The sequence below is a fragment of the Aquarana catesbeiana genome, linkage group LG08 (assembly GCF_042186555.1).
Source record: "Aquarana catesbeiana isolate 2022-GZ linkage group LG08, ASM4218655v1, whole genome shotgun sequence".
Classification (NCBI taxonomy): domain Eukaryota; kingdom Metazoa; phylum Chordata; class Amphibia; order Anura; family Ranidae; genus Aquarana; species Aquarana catesbeiana.
In genome coordinates this window covers 22,003,327-22,027,204 of record NC_133331.1, presented here as the reverse complement: position 1 = coordinate 22,027,204, position 23,878 = coordinate 22,003,327, and the positions used below count along the sequence as shown (strand labels likewise).

At 45.0% G+C, this 23,878-nt stretch overlaps 1 protein-coding gene across 1 annotated transcript in view; it reads left to right on the top strand.

Moving 5' to 3' along the window:
- Positions 1 to 9,453: 9,453 nt before the first annotated feature.
- The window catches only part of LOC141105632 (alpha-2-macroglobulin-like protein 1), a 351,206-nt gene continuing 336,781 nt past the window's right edge, over positions 9,454 to 23,878 (top strand). Inside the window, exon 1 of the mRNA XM_073595595.1 lies at positions 9,454 to 9,605. Within this exon, the coding sequence (XP_073451696.1) occupies positions 9,541 to 9,605 (65 nt within the window). The 5' untranslated portion in view covers positions 9,454 to 9,540. The remainder of the gene's footprint in view (positions 9,606 to 23,878) is intronic.

Genomic DNA, 23,878 nt, shown 5'->3' with positions numbered 1-23,878 from the left:
TCCTCCACATCCATGCTGACACAATCCTCCCCCTCCTCTTCTTCCTGTGTGTTTGGCGGGCCCGCAGGAATACTATCTGGATAAAGGGGGCCTTGAGAGGTAAGGAAGTTCTCCTCTTCCTCCCATTGTTCTGCCTAAAGTTCCCTGTCCATTATTCCACGAAGCGTGTGCTCCAACAGGAAGACAAGAGGGACAGTATCACTGATGCATGCATTGTCACTGCTCACTATCCTGGGGGCCTCCTCAAATGGTGAAAGGACAGTGCATGCATCCTTGATCAGTAGCCACTGGCGTGGCAAAAAAAGCCAAGCTCCCCTGACCCTGTCCTGGTGCCATACTCACACAAGTACTCATTGATGGCCCTCTGCTGCGTGTGCAGCTGCTGCAGCATTGCCAATGTTGAGTTCCACCTGGTGGGCATGTCACAAATGAGGCGGTTGTTGGGCAGGTTGCATTCCCTTTTAATGTCAGCCAGCCGAGCACTGGCATTACATGACCGGCGGAAATTACCACAGACTTTCCTGGCCTGCCTCAGTAGATCCTGTAAGCCTGGATACCTGCTCAAGAACCTCTGCACCACCAAATTCAGGACGTGAGCCAAACAATACTGAACCCTGTCCTGCAACCTTCCCAGCTGCCAGCAGAGTTACCCAGTGCACTGTGAAAGAAAGGTAACGTCCCTGTCCATGCCTGCTGGACCATGAGTCAGTGGTAATATGCACCTTACTGCTGACTGCCCTGTCCAACGAGGCCAAGACATTGCCTTTCACATGCCGGAAGAGAGCCGGAATGGCCTTCTGTTAAAAGTAATGGCATTTGGGAACCTGATAAAACAACAAAAAATGTCCAGCGCTCTGGAATTCACATACATAAAATAAATAAAATGAAATAAAATAAAATAAAATCTGGCAGTCCAAAAATAATGATAAAAAAGGACAGTTTATTGAGTCCAATAATAATATAATAAAAATGATAATTCATAAATTGTAAAAACAAGCTTTGAACAGATAAAATTGAACCCACAGTAACACAGAACTATATTGCACTGAATGAAGACATCTTAGTGTGTACTTAGGGTAAAAATATATGTGTATAAGACAGTTGGCCCTTGAGCAGCAGAAAACCCACACAAGAAACCCATCCAGGTGTATTGTAGCAGCCAAAGTCAAAATAGAAAAAAGTTGATGAAACAAAAAAAGGGGGGCACCTCGCCCAAGGAATCAAGGGGACTAGCAGAAACCCCGCTGGCTGTGTGATCTGAGATCGCGGAGGACAACTCACCGGCTCCAGCGAGCAGAGGATGTGGCGTGGAAGGAGCCATCGCTCCGGCGGGAGGAGAGCAGCGCTGTGTGATCCAAAGTCGGGAGGGACAGCTCACTGGCTCAAACAGGCAGGGGATGTGGCGTGGAGGGAGCCGGAGCTCCACCGAAGGGAGAACAACCGCACCGAGGCTCCGTCGCGGGGGCCAGTGACGTCAGCACGGGAGAGCCGCCGGAGTGTCAGCTGGTAAGCGTGAGCTGCTGGCTCCCGGCTGTGTCTCCTGGATGTGTCTCCTCAGGGATGGATTCAACCCCAATGGTGGATGGTGTCACTTGAGGGAATCCAGGGATGAACTGGGGGGGAGGATGGGATGTGAATGGCTCCAGCCACGCTGATGGAACACCTCATGTGCCAGATCAAACTGTGACCCTTCAAAAAGAGAGTACTGCAGGGATGAATGGTGTCACCCAGGGGGTCCAGTGGAGAAATGGACAAGCAAAAAGGGAATTGATTGGACTGGCAATAGCCAATGTAGAGCTCGCAGATGGAGATGGATGGATGGATGGGTGGGTGAATGGGTTGATGATCACCGTGCTCTAGTTCTGGATGGGACCACTGTCATAGGGTTGCCTTGATGATGCGTTTCACGCATGAGCGCTTTATCATAGTCAAGGGGTGAGGCAACTCGCACAGTTTAAATATACTGGTATAGTTTAGAGGGAGGGAGCAATGGGAGGGGAAAAAAAAAAAAAACGCGTCGTCAAGGCAACCCTATGACAGTGGTCCCATCCAGAACTAGAGCACGGTGATCATCAACCCATTCACCCACCCATCCATCCATCCATCCATCCATTCATCTCCATCTGCGAGCTCTACATTGGCTATTGCCAGTCCCATCAATTCCCTTTTTGCTTGTCCATTTCTCCACTGGACCCCCTGGGTGACACCATTCATCCCTGCAGTACTCTCTTTTTGAAGGGTCACAGTTTGATCTGGCACATGAGGTGTTCCATCAGCGTGGCTGGAGCCATTCACATCCCATCCTCCCCCCCAGTTCATCCCTGGATTCCCTCAAGTGACACCATCCACCATTGGGATTGAATCCATCCCTGAGGAGACACATCCAGGAGACACAGCCGGGAGCCAGCAGCTCACGCTTACCAGCTGACACTCCGGCGGCTCTCCCGTGCTGACGTCACTGGCCCCCGCGACGGAGCCTCGGTGAGGTTGTTCTCCCTTCGGTGGAGCTCCGGCTCCCTCCACGCCACATCCCCTGCCTGTTTGAGCCAGTGAGCTGTCCCTCCCGACTTTGGATCACACAGCGCTGCTCTCCTCCCGCCGGAGCGTCGGCTCCTTCCACGCCACATCCTCTGCTCGCTGGAGCCGGTGAGTTGTCCTCCACGATCTCAGATCACACAGCCAGCGGGGTTTCTGCTAGTCCCCTTGATTCTTTGGGCGAGGTGCCCCCCTTTTTTTGTTTCATCAACTTTTTTCTATTTTGACTTTGGCTGCTACAATACACCTGGATGGGTTTCTTGTGTGGGTTTTCTGCTGCTCAAGGGCCAACTGTCTTATACACATATATTTTTACCCTAAGTACACACTAAGATGTCTTAATTCAGTGCAATATAGTTCTGTGTTACTGTGGGTTCAATTTTATCTGTTCAAAGCTTGTTTTTACAATTTATGAATTATCATTTTTATTATAATATTATTGGACTCAATAAACTGTCCTTTTTTATCATTATTTTTGGACTGCCAGATTTTATTTTATTTTATTTCATTTTATTTATTTTATTTATGTGAATTCCAGAGCGCTGGACATTTTTTGTTGTTTTATCTTGATCTGTATCTTCCAGCTACGGTTGGTCCAGCTGCACTATTCTCCCTCTATGTGTAGTCATGCTAAATGCACATAAAATATTATATGACATGGTATGATAACAATATATGTTATACACTCCACGTCTTGATCGAGTTCTCCAGGTGGCTACTCATTGGCGCTGGGTTATTGCTGTTGGTGCATTTGGGAACCTGCCACTGAGGTACCGCACATTCCACAAATTCACGAAAGGGGGCAGAGTCTAGCAGCTGAAAAGTCAGCAGTTGCAGTGCTAGCAATTTGGCCAAGCTAGCATTCAGACACTGAGCATGTGTGTGTGTGTGTGTGTATAATTATTAATACACCGCCTGAAGTATATTAGAAAAAGTACACCAGGAATGCCCTGCAATCAGATATAGGCTACACTGGATGCAGAGTATATATATATATTTATATATAACATGATATGTTTGGCCCGAACATCGAGCTCTCCTAATATTAAATTTACACTACATGCTAGATCTAAAATACTTACCTTATCGATTTGCTTGTCTATAAGTAATCAATACCAGGAATCTGGATATAAGGTACTCTCTTGCTGGTATCGTACCCCTAGATTTCTACACTCAATGTATCTGCTTATCTCAGTTTCCGAGTGGTGAGACAACCCACAGACATCCTTTTTACATATCTTTTGGTCTTGTTCCTACTAGTAGCGGCCCGTCCATATGGGGGCGCAGGGATGCCGCGCTCCCAATCCATGCGCCCGGCCACTAATCTATATGCAGGGCACTGGACGCATGGATTCCAATGGTTTTTTTTAGAAGCACATGATTAGAGCCTGAGGCTTCCTGATTCTCCTCCCGGCCAATCAGGAAGCGGGTCCTGAGACCCGTCACCCGATTTACTGAGAGGAGAAGCGATCCTGGCCACTGTAGAGGAGGAGGGAGGAGACTCATTGCGGAAGCCGCCGTGATGCCAAGGAGGAGGAGACACAGGGGAAGCCACCGCCCGGAGGAAGCGCTGCCTGCGACCTAGTTGGTGTAAGTTCGGGGCTGGTGACCGACTGCAGGGAGGATGGCGGGTGACCAGACCGACAGTGGGGGGGGTGGCTGTGGGTGAATTGTTTGCCGCTCCCCCCCTCAAAAAAATACCACCAGCCACCACTGGTTCCTACCTATGATTTTATGGCTCAAGACCATGTCATTACTTAGGACCCAGATCATAATCCTCTCAAAACATATACTGAGCAAAATTATAAATGCAACACTTTTTTGTGTTTACCCCTATTTAACACAAGTTGAACTCAAAGATCTACAACATTTTCTATGTACACAAAAGGCCTATTTCTCTCAAATCTGTCTAAATCTGTGTTAGTGTGCACTTCTACTTTGCCGACATAATCCATCCACCTCACAGGTGTGTCATATCAAGATGCCGATTAGACAGCATGATTATTGCGCAGGTGTGCCTTAGGCTGGCCACAATAAAAAGCCACTCTAAAATTTGCAGTTTTACTGTATTGGGGGGGGGGGGGTGCGAAAACATCTGGTGTGACCACCATTTGCCTCACGCAGTGCAGCACATCTCCTTCGCATAGAGTTGATCAGGTTGTTGATTGTAGCCTGTGGAATGTTAGTCTATTCCTCTTCAGTTGCTGGATATTGGCAGGAACTGGAACACGCTGTCGTATACTCCGATCCAGAGCATCCCAAACATGCTCAATGGGTGACCTGTCCGGTGAGTATGCTGGCCATGCAAGAACTGGAATGTTTTCAGCTTCCAGGAATTGTGTACAGATCCTTGCAACATGGGGCTGTGCATTATCCTGCTGCAACATGAGGTGATGGTCGTGAATGAATGGCACAACAATAGGCCTCAGGATCCCGTCACGGTATCTCTGTGCATTCAAAATGCCATCAATAAAATGCACCTGCGTTCATTGTCCATAGCATACGCCTGCCCATACCATAACCCCATCACCACCATTGGGCACCAGACATTTCTTGAATGCAAAAGAGATTTTATTTCTCTTAACAGAACTTTGGGAGAGAGGGTGAGGGCCAGGACACCTTTAGGTAGTTGCAATGTTAATTGGCAGACTCCGAGACTTCAACAGGAGGACAGCCATGCAGGGAAAGGCATCCAGGAAGACTCCACATCTGCATGTGTAGGAATGCTGTCTCCTATGGCAACAGTCTTTTCAGTTCAGTTCACTGCCACTGAATCCCATGAGCTCCTCCAATCTTCCCTGTAGTATCTTCCTCAAAAGTCACCCCCGCGTCTCTGTTGGGTCCCTAGCTTGGCACTTAAGATACTTCTCAAGCTTCACCCACTGGCCTGCTTAGTCCCTGGCTTGACACACAAGGCTGCTCTGCAAGCATCACCTCCGCTGGCTGATTCCCTGGCTTGATACCCGCTGAAGTTTCCTGATTCTTCACCTTCCCCGGTTGGTGAGAATACTGCTCTGGTACTTGCTTCAGCTACTCACTGTGGTCCCAGGTAATAAGGTGGATGGACCCTTAGTGGCGACAGCTTTCCCTTCTACCTCCGACCATGACAGGTTCTCCGGCCGGCAGAACCGTCACTTCTGATTGCACAGCAAGCTGCAGTCCTAACCCTGCACTGCTCTCTTGCTTCTGGATAGTCCCTTAGACAGCCTAGCAGCCAGATGTGCCCAGTAGGGATGGTCTTTATGTTCGGGTCGACCATGAGTTCGACTCGAACACTGGCTGTTCACTCATTCGCCGAATAGCGAACAATTTGGGGTGTTCGTGGCAAATTCGAAAGCCGCGGAACACCCTTTAAAAGTCTATGGGAGAAATCAAAAGTGGTAATTTTAAAGGCTTATATGCAAGTTATTGTCATAAAAAGTGTTTGGGGACCTGGGTCCTGCCCCAGGGGACACGTATCAGTCTAAAAAAAGTTTTAATAATGGTCGTTTTTTCGGTAGCAGTGATTTTTAATAATGCTTAAAGTGAAACAATAAAAGTTTAATATTCCTTTAAATTTCGTACCTGGGGGGTGTCTATAGTATGCCTGTAAAGTGATGCATTTTTCCCATGTTTAGGACAGTCGGAGTGCAAAATGACATTTCTAAAGGAAAAAAAAATAATTTAAAAGTGCTAGCACCAGCTATAACGAATTGTCGGTCCGGCAATACACATAACAGTTAATTGATAAAAACGGCATGGGAATTCCCCACAGGGGAACCCCAACCCAAAATTTAAAAAAAAATGCATGGGGAGCCCCCTCAAAATCCATACCAGACCCGAAGGTATGGATTTTAAGGGGATCCCCATGCCAAAATTAAAAAAAAAAAGGTGTGGGGTCTCCCCCAAAAATCCATACCAGACCCTTTATTCGAGCACGCAACCTGGCAGGCCGCAGGAAAAGAGGGGGGACGAGAGAGCGCCCCCCCTAAACCATACCAGGCCACATGCCCTCAACATTGTGAGGGTGCTTTGGGGTAGCGGCCCCCCAAAGCACCTTGTCCCCATGTTGATGGGGAGAAGGGCCTCATCCCCACAACCCTTGCCCACAACCATTTGACACTTTTTTTGTGAAATGGTAGGGGTACCCCATTACCAATTCACACAGGGTGGGCCGGGATCTAGGGGTCCCCTTGTTAAAGGGGCTTCCAGATTCCGATAAGCCCCCCTGCACGCAGATCCCCACAACCACTGGGCAAGGGTTGTGGGGATGAGGCCCTTCTCCCCATCAACATGGGGACAAGGTGCTTTGGGGGGGCCACTACCCCAAAGCACCCTCCCAATGGCATGTTGAGGGCATGTGGCCTGGTACAGTTCAGGTGGAGGGGGCGCTCTCTAATCCCCCGTTCTTTTCCTGAGGCCTCCCAGGTTACGTGCTCGGATAAGGGTCTGGTATGGATTTTTGGGGGGACCCAACACCATTTTTTTTTAAATTTTGGCGCGGGGTTCCCCTTAAAATCCATACCAGACCTGAAGGGCCTGGTATGGAATTTGGGGGGACCCCCATGCATTTTTTTTTTTTTTTAAATTCTGGTTCGGGGTTCCCATGTAGGGAATTCCAATGCCGTTTTTATCAATGAACTTTTATGTGTATTGCTGGACCGACAATTCATTATAGCCGGTGCTAGCGCTAGTACTTTTAAATGACTTTTTTTCCTTAAGAAATGTCATTTTGCACTTGGACTGTTCTAAACACGGGAAACATGCGCCACTTTACAGGCATACTATAGACATCCCCCAGGTATGAAATTTAAAGGAATATTACACTTTTTATTGTTTCACTTTAAGCATTATTAAAATCACTGCTCCTGAAAAAACGGCCGTTTTTAAAACTTTTTTTTGCACCAATACATGTCCCCTGGGGCAGGACCCGGGTCCCCAAACACTTTTTATGATAATAACTTGCATATTAACCCTTAAAATTAGCACTTTTGATTTCTCGCATAGACAATTCACTATAGCCGACAATTCACTATAGCCGCTATTACTTCATGACTTTCTTTTCCCTTTAGAAGTGTTATTTTGCTGTCAGACTATTCTAAACATGGGAAAAAAGCGCCACTTACAGGCATACTATAGACACCCCCCAGGTACGAAATTTAAAGGAATATTACACTTTTATTGTTTCACTTTAAGCATTATTAAAATCACTGCTCCCGAAAAAAAACGTTTTTAAAACTTTTTTTAGACTGATACATGTCCCGTGGGGCAGGACCCGGGTCCCCAAACACTTTTTATGACAATAACTTGCATATAAGCCTTTAAAATTAGCACTTTTGATTTTTCATGTTCGTGTCCCATAGACTTTAACGGTGTTTGTACGTTCAAATGAAGTTTTTGCCTGTTCACATGTTCTGGATGCGAACCGAACAGGGGGTGTTCAGCCCATCCCTAGTGCCCAGGATAGGCCCAAACTATGGCCTAGCAGCCCAGGCAATACAACACACATCCACCCAAACAGCCATCCAGGTGGCACAGAACACTGATCACCTGACTCCATCCAAATATATAGGTTCTCCCAGCAGGCCAAGGGATTCAAGAAAACCCCCGCCCATTGGCTGAGACACCCCATATACTCATAATCTGTCCTTGCTTTGCCCTTGTCTTATCTAATGCCACCAGGTACACGGCTACCTAGCGGCAAAAGAGAGAAGAGCAGCAATTACAGACTTGGAGTGAAATCAATTGATCCTCAACAATTAGCCAAGGTAGCTATACCTGGCAGGCAAATTTAGGAGCAATCCTGCCTAAGGGCCCTTTCACACTGGGGCGGTTTGCAGGCGCTATTGCGCTAATAATAGCGCCTGCAAACCGCCCCACAGCCGCTACTGTCTTCCCAGTGTGAAAGCACTCAGGGCTTTCACACTGGAGCGGTGCGCTAGCAGGACGGGAAATCAATGGGACAGCGCGGCTATACCGCCGGCAAAGCACCTCTGTAGAGGCGCTTTGCAGGGGTTATTAACCCTTTCTCGGCCGCTAGCGGGGGGTTAAAACCGCCCCGCTAGCGGCCGAATACCGACAGTAAAGCGCCGCTTACAATAGCGGCGCTTTACTGCCGACGCCGCCCCCGCCCCAGTGTGAAAGGGCCCTTAACATCAGGGTGCTACATGTAGATCGGGATGTCTTCCAATTTGGACCAGTTGTTTTTTGTTTTTTTTCACTTCCCTTCCAAACCCCGTGTTATTTCATTGTCCACACTATGATTTATTTTCATGTGACTGTTATAAATAAGGGGGGGGGGTCTATTATAATCACCTATGTGACTTTTTACTTTGCTTCTGACTTTTTTTTTATTGGACACACTATTTTTGTATGTATTCTCTACAATGTAAAAATGTATATACTTTAAATAATGGATTAAAAAAGGTTATGCAGCCAGTTATTTGAAAAAGTCTTGAGTATTTTTTTTTACACTAAAAGCTGGAGTTGGACTTTAACCCTAACAATGAACTTAACTCTTTGTTTTCTAAGGAAGCCATGTCATCACCAAGTTAACCTCGGATACTTCTAGATACCGGCCGGGTAACAAGTTACCAAAGACTTTTGAATGAGTAATCCTGTTATGAGGAGGTTGAGTGAGGAATAATAGACTGGGTTTTAAGGCTGCTGATAGATAAAGTAAAGAGTGAAGCATCGGATATCTTGCTGGCTCATATGTTCACAAAATGTTTATTAAAAGATGGAGGGTCCAGCACTTGCAATTTGTATGAAAATGACATTCAATATATTTGAATTCCTCTTTAATTTAATCCCATCTATGTTTTCATTCTAACATGTATCAAATGACCTTCATATCTTGCCAATCCCCCCTCAACACAAACACAGGACTGGATGTGTCTTCCCAAACAAATATTTGATGTGATGTGGTCAATGCCCAGCCTTGCAACCACGACATCAAACGAGCAATATAAGACCAGCCAAATAGCAATTCCTAGCACACAAGTATTGTCTGGTCTCTGTCACATAATGTCTCTCTGGACTTTATGTGTTGGGCTGATCCTTTTGCAGATCTACTCAGTGCAAGCAAAACTGTGAGTATTTCTTATGTATATTATTTGTCAGTCAAGAAGGATATAACCGATACACTTTCTGTGACCACCAACCCTTAGCTGTTAAATTGGCACAGCAGATAATATTAGACTAGAAGACTTCAGTGTTTATTCCTAGAAAGCCTTTTGAATATGGAATTTTCATTCCCGAGCATTATTTGCTAATCTATCGATCACTTTTATTTCTTTATATTTTTGTTTATTTTTAACTAAAGGTTTGGTATCATGGACCTTCTGGGTATCCCATGTATTTTATAGTTTTATGTGGCATTTTGTTTATAATGCACACTAGAAAGCTAAAAACTACTTTAGAAACACTGGACAAAAAAAAAGCTAATGTTTTAGCGTTTTTTTGCTGGCATTTAGCAGTGTTTAGTCTAGTGTTTAAAGGGGTTGTAAACCCTCAAGGTTTTGTATTCTATGTATTAAGGTAAAAAAACACCTGTGATGCAGCAGACCCCCAGAGCCCTCCTTTTACTTACCTGAACCCGGTCTTTCCAGCGACGGGGATGAGCACACCAGCTCCAGCCGGTGTCTCGGGTCCTGATTGGATAGATTGATAGCAGCGCAGCCATTGGCTCCCACTGCTGTCAATCAGATCCAATGACGCCGGAGCCAGGGGGCGTGGCCGAGTCCTGCTGCCTGAGCCAATGGACGCAGTAGCAAGACATGGGCGTGCGCCCGCACGGGTGCCCCGAGGGAGAGTGGCTCTCCAACGGGGCACTCGAGAAGAGGAGGAGCCAGGAGCGCCGCTGAGGGACCCCAGAAGAGGGAGATCGGGGCCACTCTGTGCAAAACCAACTGCACAGAGGAGCTAAGTATGACTTTTTTTTCTTTGTTTTTTTAAAACAAACCTTTACATATCCTTTAAGCTATGTTTAGTAGCTTCAGCGTTAAGGAACAGGGCCGCCGGTGTCCTTAACAACCAGTAAATAGGTGGTCCTTAACAACGGCCATTCATCAGCTGTCAGCGGGTGTTCCCTGCTGACAGCTGAATGTAAAAAGAAAACATTGCCGGCATTAAACAAACGTGAGAATAATTTGGGTCTGGTATGGATTTTAAGTGGAACCCCATGGCAAACTGTAAAAAAATGGCGTGGAGTCCCCCAAATCCATACCAGTCCCTTAGGTCTGGTATGGATTTTGAGGGGAGCCCTCATACCAGAATACCAAGCCAATTTTCAGCTTTCAGCGCTGTCGCTGTTTAAATGACAATTGCGCGGTCATGCTACACTGTACCCAAACAGAATTTTTATCATTTTGTTCCCACAAATAGAGCTTTCTTTTGGTGGTATTTGATCACCTCTGCGGTTTTTATTTTTTGCTAAACAAATAAAAAAAAGACCAAACATTTTGAAAAAAATAAAGTTTTTCTTTTGTTTCCATTATAAAATTTTGTAAATAAGTAGGTTTTCTCCTTCACTGATGGGCACTGATAAGGCGGCACTGACGGGCACTGACAAGGTGGCACCAATGAGGTGGCGCTGATGATTGGCACTGGGCGGCACTGATATGCAACACTGGTGGGCATTGATAGGTGGCACTGGGCACTCATGGGTGGCATTGGTGGGTGGTGGGCACTGATAGGTGACACTGGCACTAAAAGGCTACACTGATGGGTACTTATGAGTGGCACTGCTGGGCACTGATAGGTAGCACTGCTGGGCACTGATATGCGGCACTGATAGATGGCACTTATAGGCATCACTGATGGCACTGGCAGGCATTGGGGATGGGCACTGATTGGCAGCTGCCTGGGCACAGATTGGCATTTCCTTGGTGGTCTAGGTGGCATACCTGGTGGTCCAATGTGGATGGCCATCCCTAGTGGTTCATTGCAGCATCCTGGTGGTCCTGGGCGGGCATCAGGGGGGGATCTGCGCTGATAAACAATCAGCACAGACCCCCCCTGTCAGGAGAGCAGCCGATCGGCTCTCCTCTACTCACGTCTGTCAGACGTGAGTGAGCAAAAGCCGATCAACGGTTCTTCCTGTTTACAGCGTGATCAGACGTGATTGGACACGACTGATCACGTGGTAAAGAGCCTCCATTGGAGGCTCTTTACCGATATCGGTGTAGCGCTGTGACACCGAACCACTGATTGCTGCGATCCGCAATAACTGAGCCACCACCCGGTCGTCATTCTGCTATAGACTGGGCGGGAAGTGGTTAAAAATAGCACGGGTGCCCCCAAAATCCATACCAGACCTTTATCTGAGCATGCAGCCTGGCAGGCTAGGAAAGGGGGGGAGGGGGAGGGGGAGACAAGCGAGGGCCCCTCCCCCCCCCGAACCATACCAGGTCACATGCCTTCAACATGGGGGGTTGCTTTGGAGCAGGGGGGTTTTTCAGGTCGGCAGTGGCGGCGGGCGGCGTGATTGACGATTTGACGATGGATCTACACCGGTAACATTTGTTTTTTTAATAAAGGGCTTTTCAAAAACTTTTTTTCTGAATAAGTAGATATACTATATATCCCATACTGGGGGAGGCAAGGTTCTTTGGGGGGGCAGGCCCCCCCATGTTGAGGGCATGTTGTCTGGTATGGTTCAGGATCGCTCACCCCGCCCCTTTCCTGGCCTGCCTGGCTGCATGCTAGGACAACGGTCTGGAATGGATTTGAAGGGGACCCCATGGGGACGCCAATTTAAAAAAAAAACATTTGGCTTGGGGTTCCTCTTAAAATCCATACCAGGCCCTTTGGGTCTGGTATGAATTGGAAGGGACCCCAACACCATTTTTTCCACATTTTTTGAATTAATGAAAATTGATTGTTGATGAAGAAGGGAATATCTTAAGGCTTTTTTATTGCCAAAACTGTTTTTTACATTCAGCTGTCAGTGGGGAAGATTATTGCACATTTTTACTCTTAAAATGTCTGTGGGATGTCTATTAAGGAAAGAAGAGCCATTATATGATGCCCACTCATGAAATAAAATTCTGATTAACCAATTGCCGACCAGCCGCCATCATTATACTGCGGCAGGTCGGCTCTTCTGACCAAACCGCCATAGCTGTATGGCGATCCATGCATGAGAGATAGCGGGCACGCTGCATTGCCGCGGGAGCGCGCTTTCCGCCATCGACCCACGATCTCGGTGTACAGAGGCAGAATGGGGATCTGCCTGTGTAAATAAGGCGGATCCCCACTTTGCCAGATGACATGTGAGAGATCTTCTGTTCCCAGTGATTGGGAACAGTGATCACTGTCATGTCCCTGGCAGCCCATCCCCCCTACAGTTAGAACACACCCAGGGAACACACTTAACCCCTTTATCGCCCACCTAGTGTTAAACCCTTCCCTGCCAGTGTTATTTCTACATTGATCAGTGCATTTTTATAGCACTGATCAATGTAATAATGTCACTGGTCCCCAAAAAGTGTAATTTGGGGTCAGATTTGCCTGCCACAATGTCGCAGTCCCACTAAAAATTGCAGATTGCCGCCATTACCAGTAAAATCAATAAAAAATAAAAGTCCCCAAATCTATCCCATAGATTGTCGATGCGATAACTATTGCATGTAGCACCCTGGGGTTTAGTCAGGGAGCTCCTCATAAATTTACTTGCCAGGAGTAGTTATCTTGGTCGATTGTTAGGAAGAAATCAATAGATTCCTAAGTTTGGCCTTGTTGCACTTTTCTCTTCTACCACTAGGTTGCCGGGTACTTGGAGGTACTAGATACGAGAGGGGCAACCCAAGGTCAGATTATGGGTATATCAGGTATCTCAGCCATTGGGCAGAGATTTTCTTGAATCCCTTGGCCTGCTGGCAGAGCCTATATATTCGGGTGGAGTCAGGTGATCTGTGTTCTGTGCCACCTGGATGGCTGTCTGGGTGGATTTGTGTCGTAAGCCCCGGGCTGCTAGGCTGGAGATTGGACCTATCCCAGGGGCATCTGGCTGCCAGGCTGTGTGAGGGCCTATCCAGAAGTGGGCAGCGCAGGGTTGGGATTGCGGTTTGCAGTCCAACCAGAAGTGACAGTTCTGCCGACCAGAGAACCTGTCGTGGTCTGAGGTAGAAGGGAAGCTGTCGTCACAAAGGGACCAACCACCTTTACCAGGGACAGTGAGTAACTGAAGCAAGTACGGGAACCATATTCTCACTGAAAAGGCACTGTAGAGAATCTGGAAACTTCAGGTGGTGATCAAGTCAGGGACCCAACTCACGGAGGTGACGCTTGCAGAGCAGCCTTGTGAGTCAAGCCAGAGACTGAGCTGGTCAGCAGGGGTGAAGATTGAAAAGTATCTAGTGTGCCAAGCTAGGGACCCAGCAGGAAAGCGTGGGTGACGCTTGAGGGGATACCACCGCAAACCTTGGAGGAGCTCAAGGGATTCGGAGTCAGGGAATCAGTGGGTCTAGTGAGAGACCGGGAGCTCAATGGTGAAGAACTAAAAGAGGCAGTTGCAGTGACGATGAAAGGACGTTTGAGTTAGGAACTGTTAAAGACTGTTGCCATAGGAGACAGCAATCCTGCAAGTGCAGATGTGGCTTACTGGGGCCTTTCCCTGCACGGCTGTCCTCCTATTGAAGTCATGGAGTCTGCCAATTGAATTTGCAACTTCCTAAGGGTGTCCTGGCTCTAACCCTCTTTCCCCCAAAAATACAAAAAGGACTGTTAAAAGAAATAAAACCTCTTTTACATCCAATAAGTGTCTGGTGCCCATCAACTTTTACCATCTTTGCACCCACTATGCCTCACAACCCACCACATATTGAAAGATGTCAGCTATCTTTGGCCTTGGAGGTCCTCATTAGACTGGACAAGGCCAGAGACTTTGCTACATGCGCAAACCAATCAATATACACCTATTGTGATTTTTTAGAAGAATATATATCGGCCTAAACTGATGAATAAATTAGTTTTTTTATATAATTTGTTTTATATTGTTATAGCAGAAAGTAAATTGTCTTTTGTTTTGTTTATAGCGCAAAAAATAAAACCTGCAGAGGTGATCAAATACTACTAAAAGAAAGCTCTAATTGTGGGAAAAAAGGACGTCAATTTTGTTTGGGTCCAGCGTTGCACGACCGCGCAATTGTCAGTTAAAGCGGCGCAGTGCCGTATCGCAAAAAATGGCCTGGTCAGGAAGTGGGTAAATCCTTCCGGGGCTGAAGTAGTTAAGGCTTTCTATCATAACATGTTCAGTTATTGTGGGAAAATAATGAATTCAAACCAATGTAATATTTATTTTTGCTAATGGAACACTTTAATGAGAACTATCAAGAGCTAAAATAACAAATGATAGAAAATGTGCTTAACTCTATTAAAGGTGACTATTAGATACTAGACACGTGCACACTGAAATATTTAGTTTCGGAATTTCGTTTTCGTTCCGAAAAATAAATTTATTTACTTATTCCCGAAATTCGTTTTTATTTATTTTGTTTCGTTAAAAAATGCATTCGTCGGGGGAGATGGGCGGAGCCGACATGCATTGTTAGAGCTCCGCACCGCTGAGGAGAGAAGAGAAGGACAAAGCGGAGCCTGCAGGCTCAAAAGGTATCCATTTGACCTTTTTGCCCCAGGGAACAAACTGTGAAAGTTTGGGCAGGAAATATGGTACTGGGAGGAAACCGTGGCAGAAATAAAAATCACCTCACAAAGAGCTCACAGGCACTCACTGCAACTAAAGCAGCTCCAGTCACCTCACAATATACAGCATCAGGGCGCTCTCACAGACAGAAAATGTCACAGCAAGACTCTCCATTTGAGTCAGATACAGAACAAATCCTCTCACAAACTTCTCCACAAGCCTCCTCAGCATCCCCAGTAATATTATTACAATTTGAAAAGATGCTTCATAAGGCTTTAAAACAAACCTTAGACCAAATAACAAAAAGCCTAACCAAAGAAATAAGAGAGCTGGGAAACGGCACCGCAGCCTTAGAAATAAAAATGGATGACATTGAAATTACAACCCAAGTAAATATAACAGAATTGGAACAATTAAAAGAAGAGAATTTAATACTTCAAACTAAGCTCGAAGATTACGAAAATAGAGCCAGACGTTCAAACTTGCGCATAAGGGGAATACCTGAAACTGTGACAGACCTGCAATCTACTATTACTGCTCTATTACAAGAACTAAAGCCAGATATCCCCATTGAACGTTTAGAACTGGACAGAGTACACAGAGCCCTCACAGCCAAAAAGAAAGATGGACCCCCACGTGATATAATCACAAAATTTCATTATTACAGAACGAAAGAACAAATACTAATTGCTGCAAGAGAAAAAAAGGAACTTAATTTTCAAGGACACAATTATCAAATTTTTGCTGACCTATCCCAACTTACTATTACTAAAAGACGATCCATGAAACCCTAACTAATGGAACTGCAATGCCACAACATTATGTATCAATGGGGCTTCCCCTTTTCAGTCAGATTTAACTACCAAGGTACAATTTACAGAAGCAGATCAGCAGATGAACTACAACAAACCCTTTTAAAATTAAATCTGACAGAACCCACAAGCAGCAACTCTCCCACACGCAGAAGAATGGCATCATCTTCACCTTCAGGCAGCACTCAGAAAATTTCAGAACAAAATGGGAATCATCATTCTCACAAAAGAGGCCGTTATGCCACATCATCCATGGACCAAGAAGATTCAATGGACTGACATCCTAATTCCTGATATCTCTTCATTTATTATACTAAGAGATGGTTCTCTATAAAAAACCTGTATTTATAACTGAATGTAACTGCATTCTGATAGTCACACACTGTGTGGGATCATGTTACATTCCAGTTATATTTCTTATTACTTCTGATTCATATAGCCTTAGAATATATACGTGAAATAAGGAAATTCTTGTTCAGTTATATATTATCAGGTAATAACAATAGATTTATTACTTTTTAGGACAAATATGTTCAATAATCCAGAAGTAATGGAAGCTTTTTCTTTCTTTTCTTAAAACAAATATATTATTACCTAACTAGTTCCTAGAATTATGTTTTTGTTTATTCTAATCTGAAGCAATACAACCTCAATTTTATGAGTTAACATATCTAAACAGTTACATATGAATAAAATATGTAATTGTTTACTCTAAAAGGGTTAAAATCCCAAAATAATTCAAACTATCTTCATCAATACCAAAGTTATTAACAGTACCTTTCTAACTGAATTATTTAGCCTAGGGCAAGACTAACCATATACAACCACCCTGGAATAAATAATTTCAACAAAAACTATATTCTGCACTCCAATTAATGAAACATCATTTTGATGTCTTTTGACATAGCACTTCTCTCCTGTAAGCGGAAGATCCGTGTACCCCCATTAGCCCTCCTCATTCTCCCAACCATATTATGTGGGAGTGTGACGAAGGCACTTATTCCCCTGAGAGAGATATTTATTCTCTTTCACGGGTAAATTGTGATTACTTGCAAAAAATAATTTATACAATGTATCATCTAATCTCATATGTTTTTTGTTTACTCTTTACTCCAGAATTCACTGGTTTCTTTTCTATCTATTCATCTCTTCAGTCCACACAGGTTGATCTGCGCAGTCAGCTCTGCATAACAAAAAGTAAGTCAAAACTATTTGATCTGTTGCCATGGCACCACTGAATATACTTTCCCTGAATGTTCAGGGAATAAATGTCCCTCAAAAAAGGACCAAAGCCTTCCGTACTTTCCATAACAAGAAGGCTCACATAGTATGCCTCCAAGAAACACACTTCACTAAAGATTCTACTCCAAAATATATTTCTCCTTTTTATCAACAAATTTACACGGCTTCTGCCTGTACCAAGCAAAGGGGAACTCTAATTGCATTTCACCGATCCACACCATTCACCTTATCATCAGAAATTAAAGACCCAGAAGGTAGATATCTGATACTCATGGGTTATATAATGGATACAGCAATCATGGTGATTTCCTACTACGCTCCTAACAAACAACCTACACCATTCCTCTCACATATATTACAAGTGATTAATACACACAAAATAGGAACAGTGATAATGTGTGGGGATTCGAACCAGGTCCTCCTCCCATTTCTAGATAAATCACCTTTTACACCATCCAAAATAACCTCTAGATTACCTTTTTCTCAACTTCTTTCCAAATACAATCTGGTAGATTTGTGGAGAGAAAGTAACCCAATGAAAAAGAAATTCACTTATTTCTCGCACCCTCATCAAACCTTCACCAAGAATAGATCATATTTTTCTAACAATAGGAATGATACCAGAAAGTATTGCATCAGATATAATTCTGATTCCGTGGTCTGACCATAATGCAGTAGACACTACTATAGCCTCAGCCATACCAAAAGCGCATGACCCAACGTGGTACTTACCGGACATAATGCTCAAACACCCACTACATCAGATGGCCATTGAACAAGCTTTAAAGGAATATATATCAATTATTAATACAACAGACATCTCCCCAATAACACTGTGGGAAGCTCATAAGCCTGTCTTGCGTGGTACAATACAAAGACAAATGGCACTATTTAAACGGGAACGCAAAAATCTAGCAAAAAAACTAGAACTCAATTTTTTTTTTTTTGTAAATTATTTTTATTAAATTTTTAATGTAAGTACCGAACAGAACAGAGCCTATTGGGCATACCCAGGCTCGATCAACATCTACATAGCAAAAGAGAAAAAAAAGAAAAAAAACAAAAAAAAAAAAAAAAACAGAGCAATTAACATACACATAGAATCTATATCTATGTTCCTAACTAAACCATTGTACGCTCAACCACCTTGCGACTATTCAAAGTAGTCTTTCAATTTCATGTGTTTACTGCAATACCCACTATATTCATTTATGTAATGAGAAGTGCAATATAATAACCTGTTCAATTCCCCCTCTTCCCATACCTATCGACTGAAACAGCCCAGGGATTTTTATAAGATCAGGAACTCCATTTGGGCCCTTCCCGATCACTCAAAAGAGTGAACTAATCATCAATCGAGTCTGAATTAGTAGACCGGGCTTCCGTCCAAATATCCCATATTTTGTGGAATTTTTTTTCACAACCACGTGACAGGTAAGTAGCTTTGTACAATGGTAGGGCCGCATTCACCAACCTCTTCAAGAAATTTATTAAAGGTGCACATGAGGCCTTCCATCTGAGTACTATAGATTTACGGGCATAGTAAAGTAATAATCCTAGCAGGGTTCTGATTGCCCGGCGTGGGGCCAGTGTCTTAACGAGTCCCAGCAGACATACCTCTACAGACAATGGCACAGGAACAGTGGTGACAGTCAAAATAACTTTGGTTACCTCAACCCAAAAAGTTTCAATCTGAGGACAATTCCAAAAAATATGAATGAAATCCGCTGAGGCTGAGTTACACCTCCAGCAAGAGGCAGAAACAGATGGATAGATTCTATGTAAGCGTTCAGGTGTGTAATATACCTTATGTATTATTTTAAATTGGAACAATCTATCTCTGGCTGATACTAGCTGTGAGAAGGAGTATTCCCACATTTCTTCCCAATCTTCTGTGTCCAATGCAGGGAAATCTACCTCCCACTTTGCCTTAAGGTTTTCTAGTCCCGTGTGTACGTTAGGGAGTAGTGCCTTATATATGGAAGATAAGGGTTTAGATAGAGCTTCATCTCTGAGGAGAGTCTCTAGATTCGAGGTGTAAAAGGCCACGGAAGCACTTGCAAACTGAGTGTTGAAAGCATGCCTAAGCTGCAGGAATCTAAACAGGTGTGAGTTAGGTTGAAACAACAATATAATTTACCTATCAAAAGTCTGTAGTTTGCCTTCGAGACAAATTTGATTTATATATTTAATGCCCTTGCATGCCCATACCCCAGGGTCGGGAATGGACCCGAATTCTGGCAATTGCGGATTAAACCAAAGAGGGCTATAAGGGGAGATGTGTCCAGAGGGGATGGGGTGTAATGAATTTGCTATTGTCCATGCCCGTATTACCGCTCTCATTGCTGATGTAAGAGGGAAGGGACCTCTAAAACCCCGGTAAAGTAGGTTCCTCAGCGCCTCATAAGACCCCAATCGTGCTGCTTCATGAACCACTGCTGCATTGGACTCATCAGAGATCAGCCAGTTGTGGGCGTGTGATAGCATGGCCGCCACATAATAAGAGTGAAGTTCAGGACAAGCCAAACCCCCCTCTCCCCAAGGTCTCTGCAGCACCGTCAGCTTAAATCTCGGCTGACCGGATCCCCAAAGAAAAGATAATAGAACGGTATTTATTAGGCGAAATATCTTCTTGGAGATCCAGACAGGTGCATGTCTGAGAGCATAGAGAAAGGCAGGCAGGAGCTTCATCTTAAATAAATTAATCCTCCCAATTAAGGAGAGGGGAAGATTCGCCCACGCCCTCAGCCTCTCCCTCATCCTCTGCACCAGCGGTTCTAAGTTAAGGGTATAATAATCAGAGGTAGATGTGGAGATGTGAATACCTAGATATTTAATTTTGTTTGTCCATAGTAATGGTAGATTAGGATCTGCTATATCTTTTGCGGCCCCATCTATCGGCAAAATTTGGGATTTATCCCAGTTTACTTTGAGCCCAGAACAGCTAGTGAAATTGGAGAGAATGGTCAACGTCTCCCGAAGGGATTGGGCAGGGTCATTCAAGAAAAGGATAAGATCATCCACATATAAAGCCACTTTCTCATGAATGGTTCCCACCTGAATGCCCCTAACCCCGTCTGCCTGTCTGAGGGCCGAGGCAAGTGGCTCCATCACCAAGGCAAAAAGGGCCGGTGACAGTGGACAGCCTTGCCTCGTGCCTCTTCCAACAGAGAAGGGTGCCGACAGAGCACCGCCAAGCTTAATCTGCGCCGTTGGATCTTTATATAAAATATCAATCCATCTGCGGAATACTTCTCCAAAACCCATAACTTCTAGGACCGTGGACATAAAAGGCCACGCCACTGAGTCGAACGCCTTTTCAATGTCCAGTGTCACCATTACTCTCGTAGAGGATTCAGTGGGAGGTAGCTGAAAATGGGTGAACACTCTACGTAAATTGATATCTGTTGATTTCCCTGGCATGAAACCAGTTTGGTCTATATTAATCAGGGATGGAAGAATCATTCGCAGTCTGGTCGCTAGTATTTTTGTCAAAATCTTAAGGTCATAGTTTAGGAGGGATATCGGCCTATAAGAAGCACAGAGGGATATGTCTCTACCGGGCTTAGGGATGAGGACTATATGTGCCTGATACATTGAGGGGGGTAGGGACATCTGTTTTTTACTTTCGGAGAAGACTTTTAACAATTTTGGTGCAAGTAGTGAGGCGTACATTCTGTACCATTCACCAGGTAGGCCATCGGGCCCTGGTGTTTTACCACTGGGAAATGAGCAGATCGCCTCTTCTATCTCCTCAGTGGTAACCTCTCTGTCTAAAAATTCTAAATCCTCCTGCGAAAGAGTGGGTAGGCGTAGGGACTGCAAAAATTCCCTACGCCGATCTTCCGGCCATCCAGGGACCGCCTTACATAAGTTTTCATAGAAGGATCTGAATTCGTCTATAATTAGCTCAGGGGTAGAGATAACCTGACCCTCTGAGCCATGTATTTCTGACACCACTGTCTGCATTTTAGAGTCCGCTACTAAGTTCGCTAGAAGTTTGCTGTTTTTGTCTCCAGATTCAAATATCTTCCCTGCCAAGGAATTTAAATCTAAATGTGTGGCCGAGACAAGATGTAGAGACAATGCTCTTCTTGCTTCTGCTAACCGGCTAAAGTGATCCAGAGTAGGGGAGCCAGAAAAAGCCTCCGCTGCTCTAGCCTCCCCCTCCTCAAGTACCTGGACCCGACCGGACATCTCAGAACGGACCGCTTTAATAGCGGAAATGTATTCTCCTCTAGTGTTGGCCTTAAAAGCATCCCAGACTATCTGCGCTGAGGCTGAGTCCTCATTAATATCCCAGTATTGTTGTAGTTTGGGAGAGACCTCCTCCCCCACTCTCGAGTCCTGCACCCATTTGGGTGCTAAACGCCAGCAGTCTCGACTCCTGGTGTTCGACAACTCCAAGGTGACCTCCAGAGGTGCATGATCAGAGAGGCCCACCGGTAAGTACGAGACCCCTCTCACCGCCGCCAGGGCACAGATGTTGCCGAAGACCAGATCGATCCTGGAACCAGATTTGTAAGTAGTGGAGTGACAGGAGTAAGCCCTAGTGGTTTGGTGCTTCCATCTCCAAATCTCAGTATAATTAAAAGCTTGTGCCCAATGGAGCAGGTCTGGCGAATACGCCCTATTTGGATTGGACGAGTCCAGGGATGGATCCAGGGTAGAGTTGAAATCTCCAGCTATATATAGTCTGGAGAATTTTAATGCAGCTAAAAGCTCGTATACCTTGTAGAGTACCCGTTGATTAAAGGGAGGAGGTACATATATGTTCACTAAAACATAGACCACCGCCCTGATCTCCAGTAATAGAATAATGAATCGGCCCTCTTGATCAGTTTGCAAATGCACGACCTTGTATGCAAGGGATTTGTTCAATAAAATGGCCATTCCCCTGGCATAACTGGAATATGTTGCATGGAAAGATTGCCGTACCCAGGGTCTGCGTAGCGCCAGGATCCTGTTCCCCAGAAGATGGGTCTCCTGGAGGAACAAGATATGGGGTTTGTGATTATTTAGATATTTAAACATTAATGCCCTTTTTACCTTGTCATTAAGACCCCTTACATTCCATGATACCAGTTTCAACTCCATTAATGCAGTGGCAAATTATAATTACACATAATGATTACTACATGTAGGGGGTCAGCCCTCATGGGACCAAGGGGGAGTGTCAAAAGGATGGCAAATTTTGCACTGGACACAGTGAGCACTAATAGGACACATGACATGTAAGTAGCAGTCAGTGGATGCCGAGCGTACAAAAAGAAAAAAAAACAAACGATAGTCTGTGAACTCCCTACTGACCATGAAGTACCCCTAAAGAGAAAAAAAACAGAACAGAAAACAATAAGAACTATGGTCACTTTAATACCCAAAACCTGTACTCGAACTTCTAGATCTTCAGACTTCTAAAAAAAGGAAAAAAAAAGTTCCAAAGTGTAGCGACTCAGTATCGCCGATGCCTCTTCAATTGATTGGGAAAAAGAGAAAAAAACAAAAAGAGAAAAAGAGACAAGAAACCCCTCCAAAAACTGGGGGGGGGGGGTCTGATACTTCGGTGAGTTACTTCTAATGAGGTGGCTCCGTGGTAGAAGAATGTATACTAAAAGCACATCTGTTTTTGAACTGGAAGGATCTTTGGTGATTAATGTTCCCAAAAAGTAACTTGTACAATTCTGCTTGAGGGGCACAGGAGCCAATGAGCAACAACATCCGATGATGAGGTCTAAGAAGCTATACAACAGGAACTGTTAGTTGGATGAAACTACCCCCTCGAACATGGATCCAGAAGGAAAATGGGATCTTTGTGCTGATTTCGGATAGCGACTCATGCTTGCATTTACCGTAGGTTGTTTAGCCAATCATCCGCGTCAGCCGGAGAATCAAAGAATCTGACCGTGCCATTGTGAGGGACCCGAAGACGGCTGGGATACAACATGCTGTATTTTATGTCCTTTTCACGTAGGCGCTTACGGACATCATTAAAGGACTTCCTCTTGCGCTGCAGTTCTGCTGAGAAATCTGGAAACAAAAGAACCGAGCCACCGCCGTATGAAAGCGAGGGGTGTTTGCGAGCTGCGGAAAGGATCCTGTCACGGACCCTGAAGTTGAGGAAGCGGACCAAGAAGGGTCGGGGATTTGCACCAGGGATACTGCGTCCCGTGGGTACACGATGGGCATGCTCGACGACATAGGTCAGAGAGGTATCCGTGAGGTCCAGCAGTTTTTTGAAGAATTCTTCCGCGAATTCCGCCGGTCGGTCACCCTCCTCCCCTTCCGGAAGACCCAAGACGCGGACGTTGTTGCGTCTCGCTCTTTTTTCTGCGTCATCAGACTTAGTGACAAGCAGTTGTACTGTACGCTGTAATTCCACGATGGTGTTGGTGTGGGTAGCTGTAAGGTCTTCAGTGGCAGAGATTCTAGTTTCTGATTCAGTCAGCCTACCCCTGATCTTATCCAGGTCATTTCTAATGAGATTACATTCCTCTGCGAGACGATCTATTCTCACCAGCATGGAGGTTTTACTTTGTTCGATGGCAGCCAGGATCACTGCAGTAATATCCTGAGATGGTGGGGTAGAGAGAGCCGCACTCGGCACCTCGGGCTCCATGGCTAATTCTGTCAGCAAGGTGTGCAGTCTCCCTATGAGAGAGGGATC